The sequence below is a fragment of the Cervus canadensis genome, chromosome 16 (assembly GCF_019320065.1).
Source record: "Cervus canadensis isolate Bull #8, Minnesota chromosome 16, ASM1932006v1, whole genome shotgun sequence".
Taxonomy (NCBI): domain Eukaryota; kingdom Metazoa; phylum Chordata; class Mammalia; order Artiodactyla; family Cervidae; genus Cervus; species Cervus canadensis.
The window spans coordinates 29,729,951-29,757,236 of NC_057401.1; the positions used below are offsets into that span (position 1 = coordinate 29,729,951).

Genomic DNA, 27,286 nt, shown 5'->3' on the forward strand with positions numbered 1-27,286 from the left:
GGAAAATTCTTAAAGAGAAGGGAATACCAGACCACCTGACCTGTCTCCTGAGAAATCTGTACGCAGGTCAAGAAGCAACAGTTAGAACTGGACATGGAACAACAGACTGGTTCCAAATAGGAAAAGGAGTACATCAAGGCTGTATATTGTCACCCTGCTTATTTAACTTATATGCAGAGTCCATCATGCAAAATGCCAGGCTGGATGGAGCACAAGCTGGAATCAAGATTGCCTGGAGAAATATCAATAACCTCAGATAAGCAGATGACACAACCCCTATGGCAGAGAGCAAGAAAGAACTAAAGAGCCTCTTGATGAAAGTGAAAGAGGGGAGTGAAAAGTTGGCTTAAAACTCAGCATTCAGAAAACGAAGATCAAGGTATCAAATCCCATCACTTCATGACAAATAGATGGGGAAACAATGGAAACTGACAGACTTTATTTTTTTAGGCTCCAAAATCACTGCAGATGGTGACTGCAGCCATGAAATTAAAAGATGCTTACTCCTTGGAAGAAAAGCTATGACACACCTAGACAGCATATTAAAAAGCAGAGACATTACTTTGCCAACAAAGGTCCATCTAGCCAAAGATATGGTTTTTCCAGTAGTCATGCACAGATGTGAGAGTTGGACTATAAAGAAAGCTGATCACTGAGGAATTGATGCTTTTGAGCTGTGGTTTTGGAGAAGACTCTTGAGTCCCTTGGACTGCAAGGAGATCAAACCAGTCAATCTTAAAAGAAATCAGTCCTGAATATTCATTGGAAGGACTGATGCTGAAGCTGAAACTCCAATACTTTGGCCACCTGATGCCAAGAAGAGACTCACTGGAAAAGACCCTGATGCTGGGAAAGATTGAAGGCAGGAGGAGAAGGGGATGACAGAGGACAAGATGGTTGCATGGCATCACCGACTCAATGGACATGAGTCTGAGCAAGCTCTAGGAGTTGGTGATGGACAGGGAGGTGTGGTATGCTGCAGTCCTTGGGGTCAGAGTTCAACATGACTGTGTGACTGAACTGAACTGAAAGAGCAACATATAAATTATCTAATTTATCTAACAAAAGGGGCTATAAAGATAACCTGACCTCACCATGGATGCAGAATAGCCTCATTCTCAGATAAGAAAGTCTTAGATATGGAAAAGGAGCTAGCCATCAAGTTCTAAGGAGAGAAAAGAGGGGTGAATGCAAACAAAAGTCTGGGACAGGATTGGATCAGCTACTTTGGTGGAACATACAGGATAACTCTTGTTAAGCATACAGTTTTTGGGGCTTTCACACACAATAGAAAAGTCCAAGCAAGAAGACCACATAAAAGAATGGATTTTTATGTTATGGGCATTACCTCATCTAATTTTTAAATTGTAATCTTGTCTTTGTGATATATGCTTAGTGCTGCAGGATACTTACTATTTCATAACTGAGGAAACTGAGGCTCAGAGAAGCTAAATCCCTTGCTTACCCAAGACCACCCAGGCATTAAGGGTCTAAACCAGGATCCAAACCAAACGTCTGGCCCACTTTGAATCCTACCTTCTTTCTCAGCACTGAGGAACCACACTTTTTGCTGGCTTCCATCCCTTACTTATTTTTGCCAACAATCAACAGTGTTAATCATTTATTCATGATTGCCTTCATTAGGGCTTTACAGGTGGCTCAATGGTAAAAAATCCGCCTCCCAACACAGGAGATGAAGATGTGGGTTGCATCCCAAGGTTGGGAAAATCCCCTGGCAGAGTAAATGGCAACCCACTCCAGTGTTCTCCCCTGGAGAATTCCATGGACAGGGAAGCTTGGCGGGCTATAGTCCATGGGGTCGCATAGAGTGGACAGGACTGAGAATGCACACCTTCATCAGAGCCGTTTTCCTCCTTCATTTAGGTGAAGATGTCAACGTTTTCTTTATTAGCAAGAAGAAAAAAATGTTAACAGGAGGTTTCTTTTTTCCTAACAAATGATTCTCAAGATGACAAAATTGAAAAACATTAAGCCTTGCTTAAAATACAGGGCTACAATCGATTTGTGAAGATGTTTCATAGTGAAAAAATGATTTTTTTCTCCTTTCCATTACTTACATTTCCCCCTCATTTGGCTTTAGCACCATCAGAGATGATTTTTAAAAAACAATAATTTACACATAAATAATGGATAGAAATTTGTTGTGCAGTGCAGTAGCAACTAGCCTCAGCGGGCTACTGAGCACTTCAAACGACTTCGTCCTAAGTGAGATATGCCAGAAGCGTAAAATACACATTGGATTTTGATTAGTATGAAAAAAAAACCTCAATATCTTTATTAATTACATGTTGGAATGATACCATTTGATCTACTTAAGTAAATGATATTATGTAAATTAATTTCACCTGTTTCTTTTCACTCGCATACGGTCCATTCTAGAAAATTTATAATTATGTAAAGTGGCTTGCATTTGTGGCTCTCATATTTTGATTGGACAGCACTGGCAGAAGATGAAAAAGAGAGGAGTTTCATTGAAAGGTAGTGTATTTTCTTAAAATTTCTGAGGGTAAGAGAAAAAGAGAAGAGGGTAAATCTTGGTCATACCGTGACCTACTGTGATAAACACCTACAGTGAATTGAGAGGGGCGGGGGCGGGGGTGGGGGACGTATTTCGATTCTGTTCCTCCTCCCTTCCCCCGCAGCTAACGTAGCAGGTCGCAGACGAGCTTCCACTGCCCCGCTCCCCGCCAGTCCTCGGGTCTCGCCTGCGCCCGCACATTGAACACACCTGCGCGCCCCCGGAAGGTGCGCGTCGGCGAACCCAGGCGCCGGCTCCACGCCCCCTCCCCCCGTAATTTATTTTCCTGGCCTCAACCGTCAGTCTCGCACTTCTCTCCCGAGAACCATCGCGCAGGCCGGGCCTAGCAGGGGTAAGCGCCGCGTTCAGGCCCCCCGCCCGGGCCCCGCGGCCTAGGGGCCGCTCGCCGGACCGCCTGCTGGGCCGCGGCTGCCCGCCCGCCCGCCGCGAACGGGAGGAGCCGAGGCCGGCGCGCCCGGGGCCTCCGGGCCGCGGGGGGCCGCTGTGACCCGCCTTCGCCCCCGCCGCGCCGGAGGCGGGAGAGCCGGATTTGGGGGGAGAATCGGAAAGCCGAGGCTATCCGCGGGGGGCGGGCGCTCCGGAGCGGCGGGTTCGGCGGGTGCTTTAGCTGCCGTCCGCTCCGCCCGCCGAAGCGCTGAGGAGACTAGCGGGGACCTGCCGCCCTCCTCCTCCATGAGGCCTGAGTGAGCGCCGCGGCGAGAGCCGGCCCGCGGCGCCTCCCCCCGTGTCCTCTCCCGAGCGCAGCAGCAGCGGCCCCCGGAGGAGGAGGAGGAGCATGTCGGACGGTTTCGATCGGGCCCCAGGTGCTGGTCGGGGCCGGAGCCGGGGCCTGGGCCGCGGAGGGGGCGGGCCTGAGGGCGCTGGTTTCCCGAACGGAGCGGGGCCTGCTGAGCGGCCGCGGCACCAGCCGCCGCCGCCGCCGCCTCAACCCAAAGCTCCGGGCTTCCTGCAGCCGCCGCCGCTGCGCCAGCCCAGGACGGCCCCGCCGCCAGGGGCCCAGTGCGAGGTCCCCGCCGGCCCCCAGCGGCCTGCCCGGCCCGGGGCGCTCCCAGGTACGGAGCCGCTCTAGGGGACCCCGTCCTCCTGGGCCAACGCTTCCCCCTCCACGGGCCTCCGCGCGCCCCCGCGCTGTCTCCTCTTTAACCCCCGCCTCCCGGAGAGCGTTCTCCGAAGAGCCCGGTTGTTTCGGGGTGGGGACGGGCCCAGAACCGGGTTTGGAAGGTGGCCGCCGGAATCCTTTGTGCGCCCCGGCGGGGGGAGGGGCCCGCGGCGCCCTCCGAGTTCGGCTGTCCCGGGAGGGAGTGAAATTCGCCTCCCCCTCCCCAGCCCCCGAGGGGGAGGCCGGAGGCGGGCGCCCACCTCTTTTTAACCGACTCTTTAAAAAAGAAAAAAGGAAAAATAAGCCCTCACGTGTTTATTTAGAAAGCAGTATGTTCATAAAATGAGCTAAAGCAAGTCTATTGTTCCTTTTTGCAGGCTCTCTGCACCTATCCTGGCGATAACCTTAAAATTCGTGGTGGTTCTTGTTTGAGTTAGAAACCAGTCTTGCTCAAATGGCTTTTCCGTATTTGTAAGTTGTTATCCAAAGGAACGAAAGCATCTGACACCAATTTTTTTTTTTTTTTTTCCTCAGAACAAACGAGGCCCCTGAGAGCTCCATCCAGTTCGCCGGATAACATCCCACAGCAGAATTCGGAGTCAGCAATGGCTAAACCCCAGGTGGTTGTAGCTCCTGTATTAATGTCTAAGCTGTCTGTAAACGCCCCTGAATTCTACCCGTCAAGTTACTCTTCTAATTATACAGTAAGTACATCTTTTTACTGCAGCTCTAATATTACTGGAAGAATGTGGTTATTACATCATTTATCAGTATGCTGGTGTTCTTTCTGTGCCGCACATAAAAACACGATTGTATTGAAATCATGAGGGGAAAAAAAAAGTGATTCCATATGTATTTATTATATTCGAGGTAGTTATTACAGTCAAGGTATCAGAACATAAGCTTGAGAGTAGACAGTCTTGTCTATTTTGTTCATTGCTGTATTTCCACCATCTATAGTTTAATAAATTTATGGTGGTCAATGACATCTTCAGTCTATAAAACTGAAGTTTGTGTCCTGACTTTATGGACGACCTATAGAATAGTGGCCTGAAGAAAAAAAAAAAAGAATAGTGGCCTGGAAAAGTTAATTTTTAATTTGATTTTAGCGGGGCAGCTGGATATCCATTGGTAACTTCAGGGTAAATTAAACAGTGGTTTTGCTGCGGGCTAATTGTGGTAGGTGTTTGAATGTTAAGGAGTACACATCTGGGCTCTGTTATGTTAAAATAGAAGTGTTTCTGGTTCTAATTAACGGTTATATAGAAAAGTAGGGAGTTTTGATAAAGTGTTTAGGTATAAAGAACTTCTTTCAGATTCATCTTTGTCAATAATATAAATGTTAGAAATTAGTGTCACTTAAATATTAGGAGAAAACATCAAGCATGGTTGGGATACAAAGAAAAGAATTGTTACAATGGTAAATGCATAGCAATTAATTGTAAATAAATAGGGCAGGGATCATTCTGGATTGAAGAAATGATAATACTTTAGCATAAGTCCTGTCTCTCCTGTTCTTCATTTTTTGACATGTAAATATACGGAATAGTGTAACTCGGGTTTCGCTCAAAGTTTCACAAAGTGAAAATTCTTGGGCATCCAGCATCCAGATAATGAAAAGGAACATTATCACTATCTTCATAGCCCACTCTGTTTCCTTCTAATCATTACTGCTCTCCAAAGTGAAAGTCGCTCAGTCGTGTCTGACTCTTTGTAACCCCACGGACACAATCCATGGAATCCATACAATCCATGGAATCCATACAATCCATGGAATTTTCCAGGCCAGAATACTGGAGTGGGTAGCCTTTGCCTTCTCCAGGGGATCTTCCCAACCCGGGAAGGGAACCCGGGAACGAACCCAGGTCTCCTGCATTGCAGGCAGATTCTTGACCAGCTGAGCCACAAGGGAAGCCCACTGCTCTCCAAAGGTAACCACTATTTTGATCTAACAGTAATTTTGCTTCTGTTCAAAATTCATATAAATGGAGTCACATAGAATACACTCGTTTTCATTCAACATCAAAATTAATCAGTATTGTAGCATGTTACTGGAGGTGATTTAGTCTTGTGGCAGTCCACTATGAATATTTGTTGAACATTGGTTGGCTTTCACAGTTGGGCTATTATGTTTGGGGCTGCTGTTCTTGTCCATGTCTTGGTGGATATTTGCCCTTGTTTGTGTTTGGTATATATGTAGGAGTGGAGTTGTTGGGACATAGGGTAGCTAGCTTTAGTAAAGACTGCTGAATGAATACTTTTCCAAAAAGACTGATTCCAATGTATTCATTGAGTACCATATGGTTTCCAGTCAGTTTAATTCCTTATCAGCACTTGGTATTTACTATTTTAAGTTTAGCTATTCTGGTGGGTGGGTGTCATCTTTTTTAATTTGTAAAGTCCCTGATCAACTAATAGTGGCACACTTTTTTTTTGTTGCTTTGGGGGTGAGAGTTGGAGGGAGTTTACTTCCATATTTGATAGAAGATATAGGAGAATTTTTATTTCATATTTTAGAAACTTCATGCAGTTAGACTTTATTAGGAAAGAGCTTTGGGGATGGAGAGGGGAAAGTACAGGCATAGCAGGAAGAGCAGTTGACTTGGGGTGGAATGGGCCATCAATCATGTAAAGTAGAAATGAGAGCAGCTTGGATTCTTGCCCCCAAACTGTTTTTTGGCATAGAGAAGACAGGAACCATTCGAGAGCTTTGAGTAGCTGAGTGACTCTTAAGGATACTTACCTTAACAGCCACAAACGGTTTCTCATTTGTTTGTTTTCCCAGTGATTTAGGCTATTTCATGGTGAGAGGGATGTAGTTTTTCGTAATTCTTTACCAGCCAGTTTCTTAAATAGTTCAAGTGACTCCCTGAGAGCGGTGTATTGAGCCATGTTAGTCGACTTCTTTGAGCCACTGCCGTCCTTTTAGCACTGCTTAAATCTCTTGTAGATCACCTCCAGCTTGGCTCTGTTTGCCAGAGCCCATGGCTCACATGTTGCCTGCAGGTGTGTCTTCCTTGGCCCTGCATATTTTTTTTTAAGGGGGCTTTATAATTTACCAGTACTTATATTAGATACTGCAAAGCTGATTTATTTATTTATTTATTTATTTATTTGAGGGTTCTTTGAAATCATAAGATCTGGCCATACTGGACTGCTATTTTGATAGAGCAAAAGTTGGCTGGAGCTGAATAGAGGCAGCCCCTTTAGATGGTGTGTAAGCTCTGATTTGCTCACCGGCTTACTTCATTTGCCTGTAATCCACCTGGATTCTATAGGCATTCAAGCTTGCTGAGTGCGTGTCTGACTCTTGGCGACCCCATGGACTGTAGCCGGCCAGGCTCCTCTGACTGTGGGATTTCACAGGCAGGACTACTGGAGTGGGTTGCCATTTCCTTCTCCAGGGCTCATACCAGGGTCTCTTGCATTGCAGGCAGATTCTTTACTGTCTGAGCCACCAGGGAAGCCTCAAGAATGAGTCCGACTCATATCAAAACTTTAAGGACTAGACACAGAAGGGGGGACGTGCCTGTCAGAGCACTCACAGGGCTCCCCAGGAGTCCAGCCTGCGTCTTTTGCATCTCCTGCATTGTGAGGCGGATTCTTTACCATTTACCGCCTGGGAAGCTTGCTACTCCTGCCCTGATATATTCTCTGGCCTTACCCTTTTACCCTCTGTCAAAGCTAAGAGTTTTTCTCAATCCAGTTAGTCACAGAATACCAATATCCTTGATTTTTTTTCCCCCTGAGTCTTAGGATAAAGTCTGATTATGAGAGAAGCTTTTCCTGACAGTAACCATAATCCAGAGTTAGCTGTATTCACTCACTTGTTCAGAAAATAATTGAATACTTAACCATGAATCCAGGGCTGGGGATACAGCACTGGATAAAAAGTTCTTATCTTTATAGAGCCTGTATTCTAGTGGTCTCCTGGCTGGATTTCCAGAAATTCCTTGTCTTCCTTTGTTATACACGTGAGAATCTCTTGCTTGGTATCCTTGAGCAGGATCTGCTCTCAAGAATGCATGTTTTTTACATTTTTTATGATAGTCTTTTGTTGTGCTTTCATAACCCTTCTAAAACTCCAGGTCCTTTTATCTTCAAACCTTCCTTTAATCTCACTGCTAGAATCTTCTTTTTATGCCTTCTTACCAATGAGTTGCCATGTCCATCTATTCCTGGCCATGGCTTTTTCTCAGGTAAACCACTACATCTTAAATATTTAATTGCAGTTCACTTATGAGAACCAAAAATTCCACATAGGAATTGATAAAGCATTTATTAAGAGACAAAATCCCCCACCTCCCCCAACATGCACAAAAAATCCCAGCTTTTTCTGAGAACATCCTCCAAGTTACTGCCCAGTTTTTCTTCTGCCTTTTAATAGTGACATTCTCCAAAATGAAAAATTGTTCACTGTTGTCACTACTTTACTCCTCACTGACCATTGAAACCTCTGCAGACTGATCCTCTTAATTGTACTATTTTTGTGACAGCTGATGTTTTTATTTTAAAATTGATTGTCCTCTTAACCCTCATCTAAATAGACTTCTTGAACACCATGTGATCTGTGAGGTTGACTTCTGGTGTGGGTCCTGAGCAAGGTGCCAAGGGTACGTTTTCAGTCTTTCAAAATTTCCTCCTTTTTATAAGAACTGAATATTTATAATACTAATCTTGTCTTTTCCTATTTGGAACCAGTCTGTTGTTTCATGTCGAGTTCTAACTGTTGCTTCTTGACTTGCATACAGGTTTCTCAAGAGTCAGGTCAGGTGGTCTGGTATTCCCATCTCTTTCAGAATTTTCCATGGTTTATTGTGATCCACACAAAGGCTTTGGCATAAAGCAGAAATTGATGTTTTTCTGGAACTCTCTTGCTTTTTCAGTGATCCAGTGGGTGTTGGCAATTTGATCTCTGGTTCCTCTACATTTCCTAAAACCAGCTTGAACATCTGGAAGTTCACGGTTCACGTATTGCTAGAGCCTGGCTTGGAGAATTTTGAGCGTTAACTTTACTAGCGTATGAGATGAGTGCAATTGTGCGGTAGTTTGAGCATTCTTTGGCATTGCCTTTCTTAGGGATTGGAATGAAAACTGACCTTTTCCAGTCCTGTGGCCACTGCTGAGTTTTCCAAATTTGCTGACATATTGAGTGCATGGACATGGGTTTGGGTGGTTTGGGTGGACTCCGGGAGTTGGTGATGGACAGGGAGGCCTGGTGTGCTGCGGTTCATGGGGTCGCAAAGAGTGGGAGATGACTGAGTAACTGAACTGAATCTTGTCTTAAATTTTTCTCTTTTTACATAGTTTTGATTACCAAGACTGCAACCATCACTGTCTCAGATTTGAACCAATGAAATTATTCTACAGCATTTGCTCCTATGAGCACCTCTACTTGTTTACCTTTTCCTTTGGTTTCTGTGGCAGTTCTTCATCCTTGCAATTTTTAGACCATTCCTCCTCTCCTCAGACTGCAGGCTCTGAGAATTCTGTCTTTTTTCTATTTTATTACTTCCCTTGATGATAGTGCCTATCTCCTAGAATCTGACCATCACATACCTTCCTGCTGATAACTCTGGAATTTAATTCTTCCTCTCAGCTCCAGGCTTATGTTTCTATTTGTTTTGACCTCTTCTGAGGATTGCAAGTTCAAACTCAAGAACAAAGATAAATTCATCTTTTGCAAACCTTTTCTTACATTTTTATATTCTAACTAACTGCTCAGGCTAAAAGCTTGTATGGTGTATTGACTCACTTTCCCTCTTTCACAGTCTTGCCCACTTTTGATCTAGTTGACTAAAATAGTCTTGACTGTTCACATTAAGTATCTGATCCTTTTCTTTTGTTCCCACTGCTTTGCTTAGGGGCTTACCTCTTAACAGTCTATTCAAAGAACCTACTAGAAAGTCAGTTTTCTGTTTGATGTTCCTCCTAATCTCTTGTCACAGAATTCTAAGAAAAATAAAACTTAAAATATTCCTCAACTTGGAAGCCATTTGACTTCACGTTAAAGACTGAAGAAATTTATACTTTAAAAAAATCTGGTACTAGAAAACTAACACAAGTTTTGATTCAAACATTGGAGTGCTCATCTGTTCAGAATACTCTGTGCCGCCCTTTTCACTTGAAACAGCAGGCTCTGAATCCCCTGTTCAGCTCTATTCAGAACAGCTCTGTTTTCCTCTTTTACTTTCACATTTCAGATTCCCTTAAAAGAGTTATGCTTATTTGGAAAAAAATCAAAAACTGAAGTCAGTGTTCTAATCTGCATTTTGGTTCAATGAAAGACATGTGATAAGAACAGTTAGGAAATCAATATCATTAGCTGGGAGACTTTCTGCTTTTCATTGTCATTAATAGTAGGATACCGCAAATGTGTAAATTTTAAATTGCATATAAAAATCATAAAACTAGTTTTTAATTGTAAAACTCACATATGTTTGTAATTACCATTAAGTAATTATTGAATATGATGCATTTGTCATGCTGAACCGCTTTCACAATTTCATAATAAAGTCAGCGCCATGCCCGTTTGCTTCAGTCATGTCCAACTCTGCCACCTACAATCTTTATGGATTGTAGCCCGCCAGGCTTCTGTCCATGGGATTCTCCACAAGAGTACTGGTGTGGGTTGCCATGCCCTCCTCCAGGGGATCTTCCCAACCCAGGGATCTAACCCATGTCTCCTGCGGCCCCTACATTATAAGCGGATTCTGAGCCACCAGGGAAGCCCTAAAGAGTGAGTATTTATAATTGTTTCCTCACTCCAGAGAGAACTTATTCTTTGTCTGTCTTTACAGAAATATTCATTCTCTATAACTCTCTAACAGTTAAATAGTACAAAAATATGGTTCTGTATTCTTTTAATTTACTGTGTTGACAGTATTTCTGTATTGATACGTGTCTTTTCAGTGGCTATATGATATTCTATCATGTGGATATAAGGTAATATACTTAACCAATTCTTTGAATTGTTGGATGAATTTTTGGCAACTTATTTATAATTTAAAACTTATTGTAAGTTTATAAATAAGTAAGCTTATGTGTCAAAATTGGGTTATAGGCCTTTGACTTTTTTTGGAGTATAGCACAGAACTTAAAAGCATAGACTTTGTTCTGTGCTCAATTCTTAATAACTTATATGTCTACAAGAGCTATATGAGCATGCGTAGATTACTTGAGTTAGAACAAGATCCTTCCTTGCCTAAACCCACCCTAACCCCGACCCCTGCTTGGTTTTTTCACTGTCTCTTGAACTGGTCTTAGTGTGGTGCCCAAAGCCCACATGATCTCCCCATTTGCCTTATGGATCCCATTAGCGACTGCTTTATCCTCAGTTTGTGTATTCTGGCATCTCTTAAAGGTATTAGGCAAATGCATCTCCTTAGGGCCTGTATACTTCTTGTCCCCCTTGAATAAAATCTTTCCTCAGATATTTGTGTTGCTGGTTTTTGGGTTTGTTGTTTTACTCTTTTTCTCTCAGTTCAGATATTAACTGTTCGGAATTCTTCCCTGACCTTTCTTCCCCACTATATCTCAATATCTGAAAAGTGTCTGCCGTTATGAAATAGAAGCCCAAGAGAGGAAGAAGGACTTTGTCTCCTTTATCCATGGTGTGACAGTATTCCCAGCACCTAGAGCAGTCAAGTAAGCACTCAACACTCAGATGGTTTTGAGTGAACAGCGTGCTATATCTGCAGCTGGTAGCTATTAGTTTATTGATAGAGGACCATCCTAGGTACCAACAAGTATAGTTGATCATTCTCCTTTCTAGATGCTTTTTACACTTTAGCTCCTTTAGGTGTGAGAACATGGCTGTTGTATTTGGAATGTGTTTCAGTACTTTGCTAGAAATTTAAAATTTGTTGAACACTTAGTACCTTACTATGTACTGGTCCAAGGGTGTTTACTAATTAACTCACTTAACTCATTAACTCGTGTAATCCTGTCACACAGCTGTAATGTTTATGCTTCATGAATTTGAATTTCATCAACACTAATGCTTGCTTTATCTCACAGTACAGTTAATTTGGCTGCAGGTGTGTGATCAGACAGACGTGTAAAGTGTGCCAGTGTCCCTGCTCTGCTGCTCAGCGGGCCCCGTCTGAGCACGCGAGGCGCAGTGCTCTGCGCTTCCTGCCTCTGCTCTTAGCTCCTGAGTCCTCTTAGTACCTGCAGCGTGTCATGGTAAATGTCACTTTAGTGTCTAGGAGTATAAAAAAATTATGCAACCTGGCCTCTAAATGGTGGTCAGCTTAATAATAGTGATCATTACCAGCAGTGTTAGTCTTCTCACTAAGATTATACGTCAGCTCCAACATGGGGCTTTCCTAGGGCAAATTCTGACTAGTTGTGATTTTTTTTTTTTTTCCCTTCCTTTCTTTACTCGCTGACTTTGGAACTTAACTCCTTCATAAAATGCTTCCATACTGTAGTCATAATTGTTTCATGTGGTTTCTCATTTTAACTTCTTTTCAGTTCAGTTAGGTTGCTCAGTTGTGTTCGACTCTTTGCGACCCCATGAATTGCAGCATGCCAGGCCTCCCTGTCCATCACCAACTCCCGGAGTTTACCCAAACCCATGTCCATCGAGTCGGTGATGCCATCCAACCATCTCATCCTCTGTTGTCCCCTTCTCCTCCTGCCCCCAATCCCTCTTGGCATCAGGGTCTTTTCCAGTGAGTCACCTCTTCGCGTGAGGTGGCCAAAGTACTGGGGCTTCAGCTTCAGCATCAGTCCTTCCAACGAACACCCAGGACTGATCTTCTTTAGGATGGACTGGTTGGATCTTCTTGCAGTCCAAGGGACTCTCAAGAGTCTTCCCCAATACCATAGTTCAAAAGCATCAATTCTTCGGTGCTCAGCTTTCTTCACAGTCCAACTCTCACATCCATACATGACCACTGGAAAAACCATAGCCTTGACTAGACGGACCTTTGTTGCCAAAGTGATGTCTCTGCTTTTTAATATGCTGTCTAGGTTGGCCATAACTTTCCTTCGAAGGAATAAGCGTCTTTTAATTTCATGGCTGCAGTCACCATCTGCAGTGATTTTGGAGCCCAGAAAAATAAAGTCTGACACTGTTTCTACTGTTTCCCCATCTATTTGCCATGAAGTGATGGGACCGGATGCCTTGATCTTAGTTTTCTGAATGTTAAGCTTTAAGCCAACTTTTTCACTCTCCTCTTTCACTTTCATCAAGAGGCTCTTTAGTTCTTCTTCACTTTCTGCCATAAGGGTGGTGCCATCTGCATATCTGAGGTTATTGATATTTCTCCCGGCAATCTTGATTCCAGCTTGTGCTGCTTGCATCCCAGCATTTCTCATGATGTACTCTGCATATGGCTTCTTTTGGAAAGGGGTAAATTTTATCAAGCTGCATAGTTATTGGATTTCCCTGGTGGCTCAGATGGTAAAGAATTTGCCTGCAGTGCAGGGGACCCACGGGTTCAATCCCTAGATTGGGAAGATTCCCTGGAGAAGGGAATGGCTATCCACTCCAGTGGTGTTGCCTGGAGAATCTCATGGACAGAGGAGCCTGGCGGGCTACAGTCCCTGGGGTTACAAAGAGTTCAAGATATGACTGAGTTCTAACACTATCACTTTCATGGACTAAAAAGCAAAACAAAAACAAAACAGATACTGAAGCAGACATCAGTCAACTTTTGGGCTTCCCTGGTGGCTCAGATGGTAAAAAATCTCTGCCATGCAGGAGACCTGGATTTGATCCCTGGGTTGGGAAGATCCCTGAAGAAGGAAATAACACTCAAGTAAACTTCAGAATGCTTTGGGTGGTTCCAGACATTGTGAATGTAAGGATTTATACTCAGATCTGTTATCTTTTGCATCAGTCACCCTACTCAACATTCTGCCATTATTTAAAATGCTAAAAAAAACTTTATTGGGAGTATAGTTGATTTACAATGTTGTGTTAGTTTCAGCAAAGTGAACCTCTTGTACATGTATATACTTTTTTAGATTGTTTTCTCATATAGCTCTTCACAGGGTATTGAGTTGCTTTTGCAATACAGGAGGTCCTTATTAATTGTGTGTTTTGTGTGCAGTAGTATGTATATGTTGATCCCATTCTCCGTAAGTTTTTTCTATGTCTGACTCCCATTTCTGTTTTGTAAATAAATTCGTGTCATTTTTTAAAGACTTCTTAACATTGTGCATATAAGCGATCATCATATGACCTTTGTCTTTCTCTGTCTTGACTTATTTTGATAATCTCTAGGTTCATCCATTATTTCATTTTTTTATGGCTATATATGAGTACCACATTTTTATCCATTCATCTGTCGATGGACATGTTGGTTGCTTCTGTGTGTTGCTTCTGTGTGTTGGCTATTGTAAATAGTGCTGCTATGAACATTGGGATGATAGTGATATTAATTGGAAATTATTGCTACTATCAAGATTGGCTGGACATAGCAGCCAGAAAGTCTCTTACCACTGTACACTATGATTTTTGTAGTCATTTAAAGTATATATATTTTTTATCTTTGGAGATTGACAGACGACAAACTTTTTTTTCCAATAGAGAAATTGTTGAATGTCTACAAGGATATAGAATGTTATAATGAATGCCGATGGCCTCAGTCATTAACTACATGTGGTCATTCTGGTTTCTGTATCTCTGGCCCCTCTCCCCCTTCCATTTTGAAACAAATCCTGAATCTTATTATAACTCTTAACTTTCTTCTTGGTCTTATAGTGAAATACTGGTTTAAACTTTACTTCTTAGTCATCTTGTAAATCTTCCAGAGGTGGGAAGACAGTTCTCTACCCAGCTAGAGGGAGCCCTTCTGTTACCACGTTTTGGCTGTTGGGCAAGGAGAAAGTGGACTGAACTTTTTGAAGAAAATAACACATTTTATCAGGTTAAAGATTCTTAAAAATACCATTTGAGCTAGAGACATTCCAATTTAAAGCTGCCTCATGTTTATTTTAGGTAGTTGCATAGATTAATTTTTTTTTTCTTTTAACCTTTGACCTATAGGAATCCTATGAGGATGGCTGTGAGGATTATCCTACTTTACCAGAATATGTTCAGGATTTTTTGAATCATCTTACAGAACAGCCTGGCAGTTTTGAAACTGAAATTGAACAGTTTGCAGAGACCCTGAATGGCTGGGTTACAACAGATGATGCTTTGCAAGAACTTGTGGAACTCATCTATCAACAGGTAGGTTGGCTGACAGCATTGAACAGCTTCCCTGATGCCGGAAGACGGTGGCTGCTCCTTGAGGGGAGCCAGGTTCATGTTCACCAGCCTCCACATTCCTTGACTCTTTATGGTTCATGGGAGCTTTTACGTCTCTGTTGTACAAAATTTCTGTAGTTTGGGATCCAGGACTATAGCCAAGGCTCTGTACAGGCATTTGGAAGGAGCTTTGGACACTTATGAGGACACTACATGAATATCTTGCTTTTTTCCAAACCCCTGTTTTACAAGAATCTGCCATTATTGGAGTAGGGGAGAAAAAGTTATGGGAGAAGTTTTTTGCCTCGTAAATGATTCTTTATTTAAAAAAAAAAAAAAGAAAGGACTACAAACACTCTTGACTTGAATCTTAATGTTTCTGCTTGTCTTTAAAATTTTCAAGGATTTTTATTTTAATTCCTTAAAAAATCTAACGTCAGTCTAGGTTATTCACATAAAGTTTAGTTTTAATCTTAGCATATTGTTCATTGATACATTAATGCTATTTTAAGGGAGAAAACAGCACTCAGTTTTGAAGATAAATTTAAGGTCAGTGAGAGAGACTGGCCAAAAACAATAGGAGATAAATGCCGCCCAAGGTTATGTTTCTCTTTAAGTCTTTGCTGAAGGAGCAGCTCTAACTTGGATATATGAAAGGGCGACTTATGATAGCAGGTCGATTTTTCTTTTTTTAACTGTACTTAGTGTTTCATTTGACTATTTTTCCAGTTTGTTCTCAATTGTTTCTAGACTCCAATATTACCTGGCCAGTTCTTAGATTTTTTTTTTTTTAAATGCCTGAGATTTTAGGAAGATAGAACTGCTCTGTTTGTCCTGAATCCTACTTTGACATGAAAACTGTTCATCTTCCTTGGTGGGAAACTGGTAAGAAATATCTAAACTCATATCATGGAGCATGGAGATACAAAGGTTAAAACCTTTTTAGCTGAAAGAGTTAAAATTGGTTGTCAGTGGTAGTAAAGTTGGAGTATAGCAGGGATGCAGGAAACTTTAATGACCAGTTTTGTTGTCTTTAAATTTACTTTAAATTTTAAGAGCAAAGGGAAACAGGCAGTGCCAGTAATGAGAAAAGTATAAAATTTGAATTTTAAGTCTTTTGTGGTACCAGATAAACATATATGAATGTCAGTACAATCAGTCTTTCTTCCTAGATGAGAAATGTACAGGTAGGTGCCTATGTGAGCAAGGAAGTAATTAGAAATAAAATGTTCTATTTATAAAGTACTTCATGCCTGGCAGTGCTAAACACTTGACCTGTAGTTAACTCACTTAATCCTTGGTGGTTGTAAGGTATTACGTTTATCCCCATTTTATATGTAGCTTAACAGAGGTTACATGACTTGTCTAAGGTTACACATGAGTAACTAGACCCAACATAGGGGCGGAGGGGCATCAGGCCATTTGTTAGATCTAGACTCTGGTTAACTACTGCCTTTGTGATAAGTCCCTTAATGTGTGTGCTCTACTGTTCTTTAAAAACTGCAGTGAAAGTTAAACTTCTGAGTACTTCTTTGGCTCTATCACCCAGTCTTTGATATTCAGTGTTTTTCCATTGTCTTATTAAAAATATTTTATTTCTTTTTATTTTCTCTTTACCTTGAGTGTTGGGGGTGTTGCCGAAATGTTAATCTTTTGCATCAGGTATCTTAATTACCTCTATAGGAATCAAAAACTGAAGCTCAGGGAGGTTTAGTAATGTTCAAGGTCACAAAACAGGCCTGTCTTGTTCTGGACAGCTAGATGCCAAAGTTGGTGTCATCCCATTCCTGAAAGATACCTCTGATCAATAGTTTCACAAATACTCTTCCTAATGAGCACCATGCAACTGGGTACCTGTACATATTTTATGCAGAAATGAGCAGAGATTATCTCTCTGCTTTCTGCTAACCCAGTGATGGGGAGAGCGTGCCTTAATATTTTTCTTTGTATTTATTCTGGTTCTTGGTGTAAGTTTGGGAGGGAGGGTTAATTTCCTTATGCCTAACAATCATAAATGCCTTGTACCTTTCTGTATAGTACTGAGTAGGAATGTTTTTTCCTCTTTAGAATATTGCTGTGAAGTGTTTGCATTAATGATTTGATGTATCTGTGTCATACAAAACTTTTTTCTTTTTGAAAGGCCACATCTATCCCCAATTTCTCTTACATGGGAGCGCGCCTCTGTAACTACCTGTCCCATCATCTGACAATTAGCCCACAGAGTGGCAACTTCCGCCAATTGCTACTTCAAAGGTCAGTGTGAACGTATGAGAGTGAAGAACTCCTCCTAAACATGCTAGAATTGGACCATTCTTCTTGCTAAGATTGCACTTCATAGGAAGTTTTAGGGAAGAATAGGGCAGACCATTCTTATTTTGAATATAGTATTAAAAGTTTATACTCATATATAGCAGTCTTTTTTCAATAACAGTCTCTGCCTTTGGTTTTGTGCCTGGAATGGCCTTTTGTTTTTCCAAGATCTTAAAAATGGTCACTTTACATATTTCTTTGTACTTACTTTTGGCTTGAATAAGGATCTAATTTCACTTACTGCCACACATTTAACCAGTTTTTCCCATACTACATTTTTGAATGATCCATACCTTATTGATTAGAAGTGCTACCTTTATTGCACTACGTCCTTACATTTGGGTTGATTCTGGACTTTAATTGTATTCTATTCGTTACTTTTTCTCTTCCTGATTTATTACCATGCTATTAAAAAGCTCTTAATTTTCTCACAGCTAGTCTAGTAGTTCCCCATTTTGTGTGTGTGTGTGGTCTTCTTTGCTACTCTTGCATGTTTGTTTTCTACAGACTTTAGAATCAGCATGTGAAATTACACAGACCTTGTTAGTATTTATTGATGTTTTGGGATGACGTTGAATTTATGAGCTAATATAGGGAAATTTTCTTATAATTTGAGTTTTTTAATCAATAAATTGTTTTTGAGTTTATTATAATTTGCCTATTAGTTCTTTGAAAATACTTTTAATGGTTGCAAAGTATTCCATCGTGTGGTTAAACTGCACTTTTAACAGACTAGATTCCAAAAGTACACTCCAGAGACACTTAAAATTAAGCTTTTGGTGAAGGTGAAACTTCAAATACTTTAGTAGATGACAAACTGTGCTGCTGATGTAACTGGCTAGTCATTTGGAGTGGGGGAAAACAAAGGTGGGTTCTTGTCTCACTCTCTACACCAAAATGTATTTCAAATATAAAAGTAAAACAGTAAGTACTAGGAAAAAATTGACAAAAAAAAATTAGGTTGGCAAAACCCTTTAAGACATAATACCCACAGGCCCTAAAAGAAGAGATTAAATTTAATTAAATATAAATTATAAAATTCGGGGGTCATAATTTATATGAAGTAAATTAAAAATAGAGAAATTTGTAACACATGGCAATGAGCCCACTTATTTAATATGAAAAGAGGGGCCTCTTAGGAATGAGTAAGAAAAAGGCAAATATTTTAGTAGAAATATTTGGAATGACTCCAGATAGGTGCAGTTTGGGAAAGTGTAAGTGACAAATTTATAAAAAGATAGCTAATCTACCTAATATTTAAAGAAGTACAAGTTAGAGCTGGAAAGGTGTAAAAGTAGGCATTTGAAGAGGTAGGATGGCAGAAAGGCTTGCTTATCTTCCCTTGTGCTGCTCACCCTTGGAAATGACCTGAGCCCCCGCTCTTGGAAATTCTGATACTAGACTGAAATTGAGCCTGGGCATGGTTTATAAAGCTCTCTCAAGTGATTCTACTGTGTAGTCACGGCTGAAAACCAGTCTTCTGACCCTTCTGATCATATACCCCCTGTGTATGCCTCTCTAGTATTGGTATATGGTCAAAGCTATTAACGTGGAGAAATGCTACTCATGTAACAAGCAAAAAGGTAATAATCTTATTAACTGAAAAATGTAGACATACTTTGAAAAAAGAAGTTACCTTCACAGCAGTTATCTCTAGGTTGTATTGTCTTTGTTCTTTTTATTTCAAAAAGGTTAAAACCAAAATATAACCATGTATTGCTTTTATAATTGAAGATCTTTAGCTTAAAGTTTTAGGGTCTTTCCTCTCACTAAGATAATCAATCATGCACAAGGGTACGGATTTACATTTGTACATAACTGACATATATTAATATATAATAGCATTGATAGAACCAAAAGGTCACTTCATCAAAGCTCCTTCCTGAAAAGTCATGAAAGGAATGACAAAGTAGCCAAGGCGCTTGGTTAACTGAATTGGCATTAATTAACTGATCCTTTCCATTATTAACCAGAGTATTCTATTTATAGATATCCCAACTTTTTTTCTGATGAGTTAATATGTTTGAAAAGATAACCAACAGTGCTTTCTTAAGAAGCCTAGTGAGACAATAAATGAGGTGCTGGGGTTTTGTTTTGTTTTTTTAGTGCCAATATACAACAAACCTCATGAAACCTGTGCTGCTGTAACTTGTTACAAACTTGACCTAATAGGCTTATTTTCAACTATTGTTACCAATTTCTTAAAACTAGGAATCATTGTATGAGAGATGATACATATTCTGATCTCTGCAATAGACAGGAACACTTTTATTACAGAAAATCAAAATGTTGGTGCATTGTGCTTGCCTCGGTATTGCTTGTGAACAACCACACTGACAAATGGTTATCTTACTTGATTATTTAAAAAACAAAGCAATATGAGATTACAAAAGGTATGTCTTTATTAGATGTCGGACTGAATATGAAGTTAAAGATCAAGCTGCAAAAGGGGATGAAGTGACTCGAAAACGATTCCATGCGTTTGTACTCTTTCTGGGAGAACTTTATCTTAACCTGGAGGTGAGTACTTTTCAGTAGTGACAAAGCCTAAGAATATAAATTAATTTCAAGGGGTTTGTGTTTACTGTAGTCTTTTACAGCATTAGGGATGAAATGGGAGAGGAAAGAAGTCTCAGTGCCTACTCATGGTAGTTGTGGTGGTGGTTGTCTAGTTGCTAAGTCGTGACTGACTCTTCTGTGACCCCATGGACTAGCCCACTAGGCTCCTCTGTCCATATTTCCCAGCAGGAATATTGGAGTGGGTGCCATTTCCTTCTTCAGGGATCTTCCTGACCCAGGGATCAAACCCACATCTCCATTACTTAGCACTAAGCCACCAGGGTCTGTCCTCAAATGGAACACATATACCATTCTGTCTTCCTGTTTGTGGGAAGGGTGTTAGGAGATGGTTACTAAGCACTTTAAAGTCATTATATACTTTTGGAAAGCCACATGGTTTAAATGTGATTTTAAGCTTTTGGAATACAGTCAGTCACACTTTTTTTGAATGCTTGTTTCATAAATATTAGCACATTTAGTTTGTTGACTTTCAGATGGTGACTCAAAAGCAGCTTGTATTGCAGAGCACAAAGCTTTGAAGAGGGGAGAGATTAAAGTTTCTGAGGTGTTTTTTTTTTTTTTTTTTCCACCTAACTCACCCTCTGTAGTTCTTTTTGGTCCTATTGTATATATTCATTTTCCACATAAACTGTATTTGTACAAAGACTACAGCTAAATTGGTGGTATACTTGAGTATATGCTTGTTGGTAGGCAACATAAGTGCTGAATGTTACTTCGTAATGGATTTGCTCGGTTTGTTTGTTTTTTTTTTTTTTGACTAGTTATTCCTAGATACAGGTATAGGGTCTTAAAACCCTGATTTGGGGACTTAGTAGTGTACACGCCACTGAAAAGACACTTGAATCCACCATCAAATGTATGTCTCAGTGCATCTAGATCGTTGTTAAGTCTTGTGCCTAATTTATAGTCCATTTTTACCACAGATAGCCTTAATTAAAAAAAAAACTCATGCCTTAATCTTATTTTGGTATTAAGCCAAATAAGAGCACCAATATCAAATGTTTTAAGTGAATTGTCACTTTAAGAATGCTATTGAATTTCCTGTGTAGAAATAATAATGATATGTATAGGGAGAATGATAAAGATAAAGCATGACTCCTGAGTTTATAGTTCTTCAAGCCAGAGAGCTGAGATACATGTTCCATTCTGATATAAATTAAAGTGTTTTTAAATAGTATAAAAAGCCAAAAAAAAGCCCTGTGTTCCCCAAAAGATGTTAACTTTAGAGACTGCTTTATGAAGCAGTAAAATTAAGAGGCTTAAATTATCCTGACTGTGTGTTTTGTTAAAACTCTTTATTTTTCCAACATTTTGTTAAACCATTTATATATCTGTATTTTGGCATGGTTGCTTTTTCTTTTCTTTTGCCCCAAAAGATCAAAGGGACAAATGGACAGGTTACAAGGGCAGACATTCTTCAGGTCGGTCTTCGGGAGTTGCTGAATGCCCTCTTCTCTAATCCTATGGATGACAACTTAATTTGTGCAGTAAAATTACTGAAGGTGGGTTTTACTTATTTTTTTCTTAAAATTTAAAATGTTTTATCCCTCTAGTGCATAACTTAGAGGAAGGGAAGTACAATACATACAATACACAAATTCAAGGTTAAGTTATCTGAGTTAAACACTTTTTTGTCTCTCAAATTTAAATATTGGAAGAGCAATATATGCTTACTGCTTAATATAAGCAGCGAAATTTAAAAGTAAAAAATGGAAGTTCTTCACCCTTTCTGTAAAGTTCCTTTCCTTCCTTTCCTCTGTATGTATGCTCTCATAAGATCTTATTCTGTTGTGGTTTGTTGTTTTTTTTTTTTATCACCCAATGAGAATCTTGGATTTTTGCGTGGCTCTTTTTTCAGGAGCTTCCTAGGGTTCCATTGTATGCATGCACATTGTTTATCCATTCCATCCTTGAATAGTTATTTTCAGTTTAGTCACTGCAGCACTGTCAGTAATCCTTAATTGTATCTTTATATATGCAATTGTTTATGTAAGTTAAATTCCTACACACAGATTTGGTGGCTCAAGGAGCATGTATACCTCAATTTGATAGGTAATGCCAAATTTCCCTTCCAAATGCTTATTAACCAGAGTGTATTCCCACCAGCAGTGAATGAGCATACCTCTTTCCCCATATCCTTAATCAGTGATGGTAGAATCAATCCTAGATTTTATTTTATCATTGTGATGAGTAAAAACAATAACATTTTAATTTGCATTTCCTTGGTGAAAATCACAAGTGAATTTAAGCTTTTTGATTTATAAGCAGTTTTTTTCCCCACAGTTTCTGTGACTTACCTGTTTGTATCCTTAACTTTCTCCTGATGAAGTTTGTGTTTTTTAAATTCTGAGTTTCTATACTCATTGGATGTTGTATGTATTAAAAAGTGATGTTAAAATTTTATACCTATTTCAGTCATACAGCAAATCTGCTGTAGTCATTGGCATATAAAACCTGTGATTAAACTTCCGCTATAGTTCATTCCTTTTCCTTGTCAAGAAGAACAAAGTATAGTGATTCTTGAATATCAGATGGTAGAAAATAATAGGGAATATTTAAGTTGCTAAATTCATCCTGTTTAAAGAATGCTTGAACTGCTGCTAAGATCTTTTTAGGATTTCTATACTTCATTGAATTCCTTTTTTTTTTTTTTTTTTTTTTTTTTACTGATACTTGCTTGTTTAGTTGACAGGGTCAGTTTTAGAAGATGCCTGGAAGGAAAAAGGAAAGACTGACATGGAAGAAATTATTCAGAGAATTGAAAATGTTGTCCTAGATGCAAATTGCAGCAGGTAGGAAAAGAACTAGTATAGATAGCCAGAAGATATTCCTTGCTTTTTCTTTGGGGGTGTTTTTAATCTGTTGTACTTTATCAGAATAATCTTAATAGATCCACAGAAATTTCTTCCTTTATCTATGGATTCTGCTCACCTAGCCACTTCCTTTAATTATGCTTATAAATAGAAGTAGTCAAAATATTCCTGGGGGAATGTGAGTCCATTAAAAGAAATGATTAATACTTTTAAATTCAGTAAATACTTGGATAAAGTACAACTGTAAATCCAGTTGGAGGTATAAAAATTTTAGCAGGATTCCACTGCCTTTGAGAACCATATATAGTCACAGTTGCCTGGAATAAGTGTCAAGGCTGTTTATTCCAAAAAAAAAAAAAAAAGACAGCGGGAGCTAGGCAGTGGGGTACAAGCATGTAGCTTTCACCTCAGTGCATGAGAGAGCAGTGCTGGATGCTGCTGACCAGGTGTGGCTCTGCGAGGTGAGGACCCGCCCTTCAGCGGGCAGCAGTGTGGGAGTCTGGCCTCGGGAAATCAGAAGTTGCTGCTGAGCACAGTGAGGCCCAGGTCAAGATCTAGGAGTGGTTCTTTGAAGTCCCTCTTCCTCCCATGGCGTCAGAGGGTCAAAGGCACACAGGTCTCACTGGAGGTCAGCTGCCCTTCTGCAAGAGTCGGAGGGGTACTATCGCCATAGCTCCGCCTTCTGGAAGGAAGAAGTTGTTCCCCAGGTCAAGGAGAGGAAGGAAGTACTGACTGTAGCCCATGGCACCAACCTTCTGGGGCCTTGTCAAGCATCTGGAGAGGGTCTCTGAAAAGGCTGGCAGGGAGCTGAGCCTGCCAACTGGCATTCCCATTGTCTGTGAATTGGACAGGAACATGAAGCCCAGCAAGTCTGTGCAGTTCCTAGGGCATGAGGAGACAGTGTGTAAAGCCATGGAAGCTGTGTGCCCAGGGCAAGGCCAGGAAGGACGAGCGAGCAGCAGACTACTCCCAAGGACACCCTCCCTGCCCCTCCCATTCCTCCGCACCTCCTCCCTGCACGTGTCACAACGACCACTTCCGTGTAAGTGGTAGCTCCAGATGGAGACTGGTGGCTCCCCGTTTTGTGTTAGCTATTGTGTCTCTTGCACCCACTCCCTTCACACACACTAGTTAGAATGGCACATCTGGGGCAGGGTCCTCAGTCCAAGCCGAGGGAAGCCTTGTTCAAGAAGGTCAACAGGTAGTGATTTGGGGGCATTTGTCAATGCTTTGTTTATTATAAGGACTTGTTTGAGTAATGGTAGGGTAGCCATGTTAAGGTGTGAGCAGTGAGGGGAGGCAGGAGAGCATGTTTGTGTTTCCAGGGGCCAGTCCTGTAGTCAAGTGACTGCGTGGCTCTAGTCATTACAGTGGGAAATGAATGTAACCTGTGATGATTCAAAGAAATATTTCCTCCCTTTCTCCAGGAGATTGGGATCGATCCTGAATGTTTCTGTGTCGTCTTTATTTTTACAAAAAGTTAAATAATTAAAAACATTCTGGGGTTTCTGGTGGCAGTTGCAATATTATCACATGTGGTCATCACAAAATAAGCCATTCCTTACACCACCATGGGATAAGCTCCTTAACTTCTAAGGTGTAGGAGTTCATCCTTTGATATAAGTTAGAATCCCTCCCCTCCTTATTTTATGGCAGTGAAATGCCTCTTGATCAAGTCCAAGTATGTCTTTCACTGTGCCCTGATTTCTGAATCTTGTTCCAGTTGCTTGGGCTCACAACTCATTTGAGCATAACTGTACTAAATCTTTTTTTTCCCCCAGATCAGTATTATAAAGGAGTGATGTTCGTTTTTTAAAGGAGATAAATTTGTTTCATTATAGGAAATGTCTAGAAAATCAATGCATGTTAAGTTTTTAAAACCAAGTTTTAAGCATCTGTGATATATTAGAGATGTGATATATTAGCATGCTCATCTTAACTCATTTTTAACTTTTGTCTGCAGAGATGTAAAACAGATGCTTTTGAAGCTTGTAGAACTCCGGTCAAGTAACTGGGGTAGAGTCCATGCAGCTTCAACATACAGGGAAGCAACACCTGAAAATGATCCTAATTATTTTATGGTATGCCAGTGGTTGCATTTTAAGTTTGGTTATTGCTTGAATTCAGATTCTGGTAATTTGTAGATAAGTTACATAAAGTGGTTCTCAGAATTTAATATAACAGTTCTCTGAGTTAGGGTCACATGGCAGTTATGGAATCCTCAGTAAAAGGGTGGACTAGAGAAAGAGCCATTTAAAGGCAAGGGAAATTGTTAAGGCTTGGCTTGGACTTGGGTGAGTGTAGGAATTCCTTGAAGCAATTTTTCCAGAGAATTTATGATCAAAGGCCTGTATTTCAAACTTGTACTGGCATTTTGTAGTAAATTAAGAAAATGAAAATGGTTACCAGGCCAGTGATGCTCTGAAGCTCTCAATAGGACAGGCATAAAGAAACCATGGAGGAATGTTTTTATTATAACCCAGTCTTGGAGATGGCTTTAAAGAAAAAATGGTGGTGGGAACGACAGCTAAAAATCAGTTGACCTTCAATCACAATGCACAACAGACCAAGTCACTTAGAGTGTGACAGGCAGTAGACAGCAGGGTTAGACATAGGGACTGGAGACAAGAAAATAGTCATCTAAAGACTGTAGACTTTTCCAGTGAAATGGAAGTGGCTGCTAGGAAGTTTTTTTGCTTGTTATTGCATTATCAGGTACAGTTAAGTGACCTCAGCCATGTTCTATTAATTAATGTGCTTTTAAAAAATCAATTCTGAAATAACATATTTTAATCACTCTTGATTCCTCCTAGAATGAGCCAACATTTTATACATCTGATGGTGTTCCTTTCACTGCAGCTGATCCAGGTATGTCATCTCAGCCATTTTCTGCCCATTTATTGGTAAGATATTGAATTACAGGAAACCATACCCTCACTGGCATGAAGTTTTAGCTTTTTGAAGAATTCACATCATTCTAAAATATAGGGTAAAGTTTTGTCTCACTAGAATATTTTCACAGTTACCATTTGGAACAGTTACCATTTGGAACCACTTCAGGTTGAAGGTCTGATTCAGTATATAGTACCTTGTCAACTTAACAGTGAAGGATTGGAAGAATCCCTCAATTAAATGCAACCATTTTTATCTTTTCTCTAATACTTTATTTTTAATACTCTAAACTTTTCAGGTAGTTAGAATGAAAGGGAAGGATGGTTCTAGTTCACTACAGTCTGCAACTTTCATTGGTATAGGTTAATACTTGCAGATACTAAGAATTGTGGATTTTATTAATAGTTGGTGGGTCAGTTAATTAAAATCTAAATCTATGCATACTTCTAGAAAAGAGCCATTTGTAAAATGATTGCTTTAATTGTGGTAAACAGAACTGAACTGTGAGCAAGAGAAAATTTTCCCACTTAGTACAACCTTACAGCCAGCGTATCAGAATTTTCTAATTTGTTTGCTCTGGATTGCAGGCTTTGACTGTCCTATGCCTCTAGCACAAAGAGGTCGAAAGAACTGCTTAACTTCTCAACTTTAAATTATGAATTACAGACATAAGTACAATTTAAAGTTGAAAAGTTAAGGGTTCTTTTGACCTCTTTGGTGGTTTTTATATTGTTGAGTATTTCAAAACTGGCCAGTTCGATTCACTGTCAGGATAAACCAGTTTCACTATATCATTATATATCTTGGATCTTTTCAAAGAAATAAAACTGTATAGATAATACTAAACCATTTTCTGTTGCTGTAATTGATCTTTCACCCTCAAGTCCAGTCCTTCCATAATTTCCCTCCTAGGGTAATCACTATCCTGATGGTAGTGTCATTGTGTTGTCTTTTTACTTCATATGTTTGTGAGTTATAGGTATTAACCATCCACAGTAATATTAACCTAAAAGGTACCTTATTGTGCATGTCTTTTTGTAGCTTATTTTTTACTCAGTATTTTTGAGATATATAAATGCCAAGTGATAATCTACTGAGGGTAAACCACAATTTATAGATTTCCCTCCCCCTTGGGCCCCGCCCTTTTTTTTTTTTTTTTTTTTAACAATGGGAAGGTGGTTTGCACTTATTACTACCCATAATACCATGCAAACACCTTTAAGAATCTGTGCATATAGAGAAATTTCCTTAGGGTAAGGAAGTAGAATTGTTAGATTATAGGCAGTATGCATCTTCAGCTTCACTAGATGTTGCTAGTCTGGTTTCCATGGTGATTATACAGCTTAATATTCCCACCAGCAGCATATGAAAGTTCCTGTTTCCCATTGTTGGTAACACTTACTGTTACCAGACTTATTTTTCTTTCACCAGACCTCTTTTTCTGGTTTGTTTTCTGTTTTTATTAACCTTTTGATTTCTTTGTTTGAGAATCACCTGGTTGTGTCCTTTTCACATATCTCTGTTGAATCATTTGTTTTTCTTAGTGATTTGTAATTACTTACATGGTCTGGAAAGTGATCCTTAGTTTCTCCCAGTATGTGCTATCTTGCCATTTTTTGTCTTTATCATGTAGAAGAAGCTTTGAGTGTTAGAGTCTTATGTGTATCTGTGACTTAGTTTCCTTACTACAGTCCTTACTAACACAAATTCTGTTGTGTTCTAAACCCTGTTGCTTTTTATATTTAGGTGTTTAATCCATCTGGCTAGCTTTTGTATATGAGAGATGGTAGGAATTAAATATTCTATAGTTCCTCATTTCAGCACAG

General features: G+C 40.1%; 1 protein-coding gene across 3 annotated transcripts in view; it reads left to right on the forward strand.

Moving 5' to 3' along the window:
• Nucleotides 1-2,749: 2,749 nt before the first annotated feature.
• PAIP1 (poly(A) binding protein interacting protein 1) overlaps nt 2,750-27,286 on the forward strand; it is a 29,026-nt gene continuing 4,489 nt past the window's right edge. Inside the window, exons 1-9 of one of the 3 annotated variants that reach the window (XM_043488786.1) lie at nt 2,750-2,891; nt 4,194-4,363; nt 14,662-14,847; nt 17,006-17,118; nt 19,584-19,695; nt 21,132-21,257; nt 22,441-22,547; nt 24,532-24,649; nt 25,382-25,436. In XM_043488786.1, the coding sequence (XP_043344721.1) occupies nt 4,265-4,363; nt 14,662-14,847; nt 17,006-17,118; nt 19,584-19,695; nt 21,132-21,257; nt 22,441-22,547; nt 24,532-24,649; nt 25,382-25,436 (916 nt within the window). In that variant the 5' untranslated portion in view covers nt 2,750-2,891; nt 4,194-4,264. Of the gene's footprint in view, nt 2,892-3,074; nt 3,613-4,193; nt 4,364-14,661; nt 14,848-17,005; nt 17,119-19,583; nt 19,696-21,131; nt 21,258-22,440; nt 22,548-24,531; nt 24,650-25,381; nt 25,437-27,286 lie in introns of those variants that run through there. The other 2 variants (XM_043488784.1, XM_043488785.1) reach the window with 2 other exon arrangements.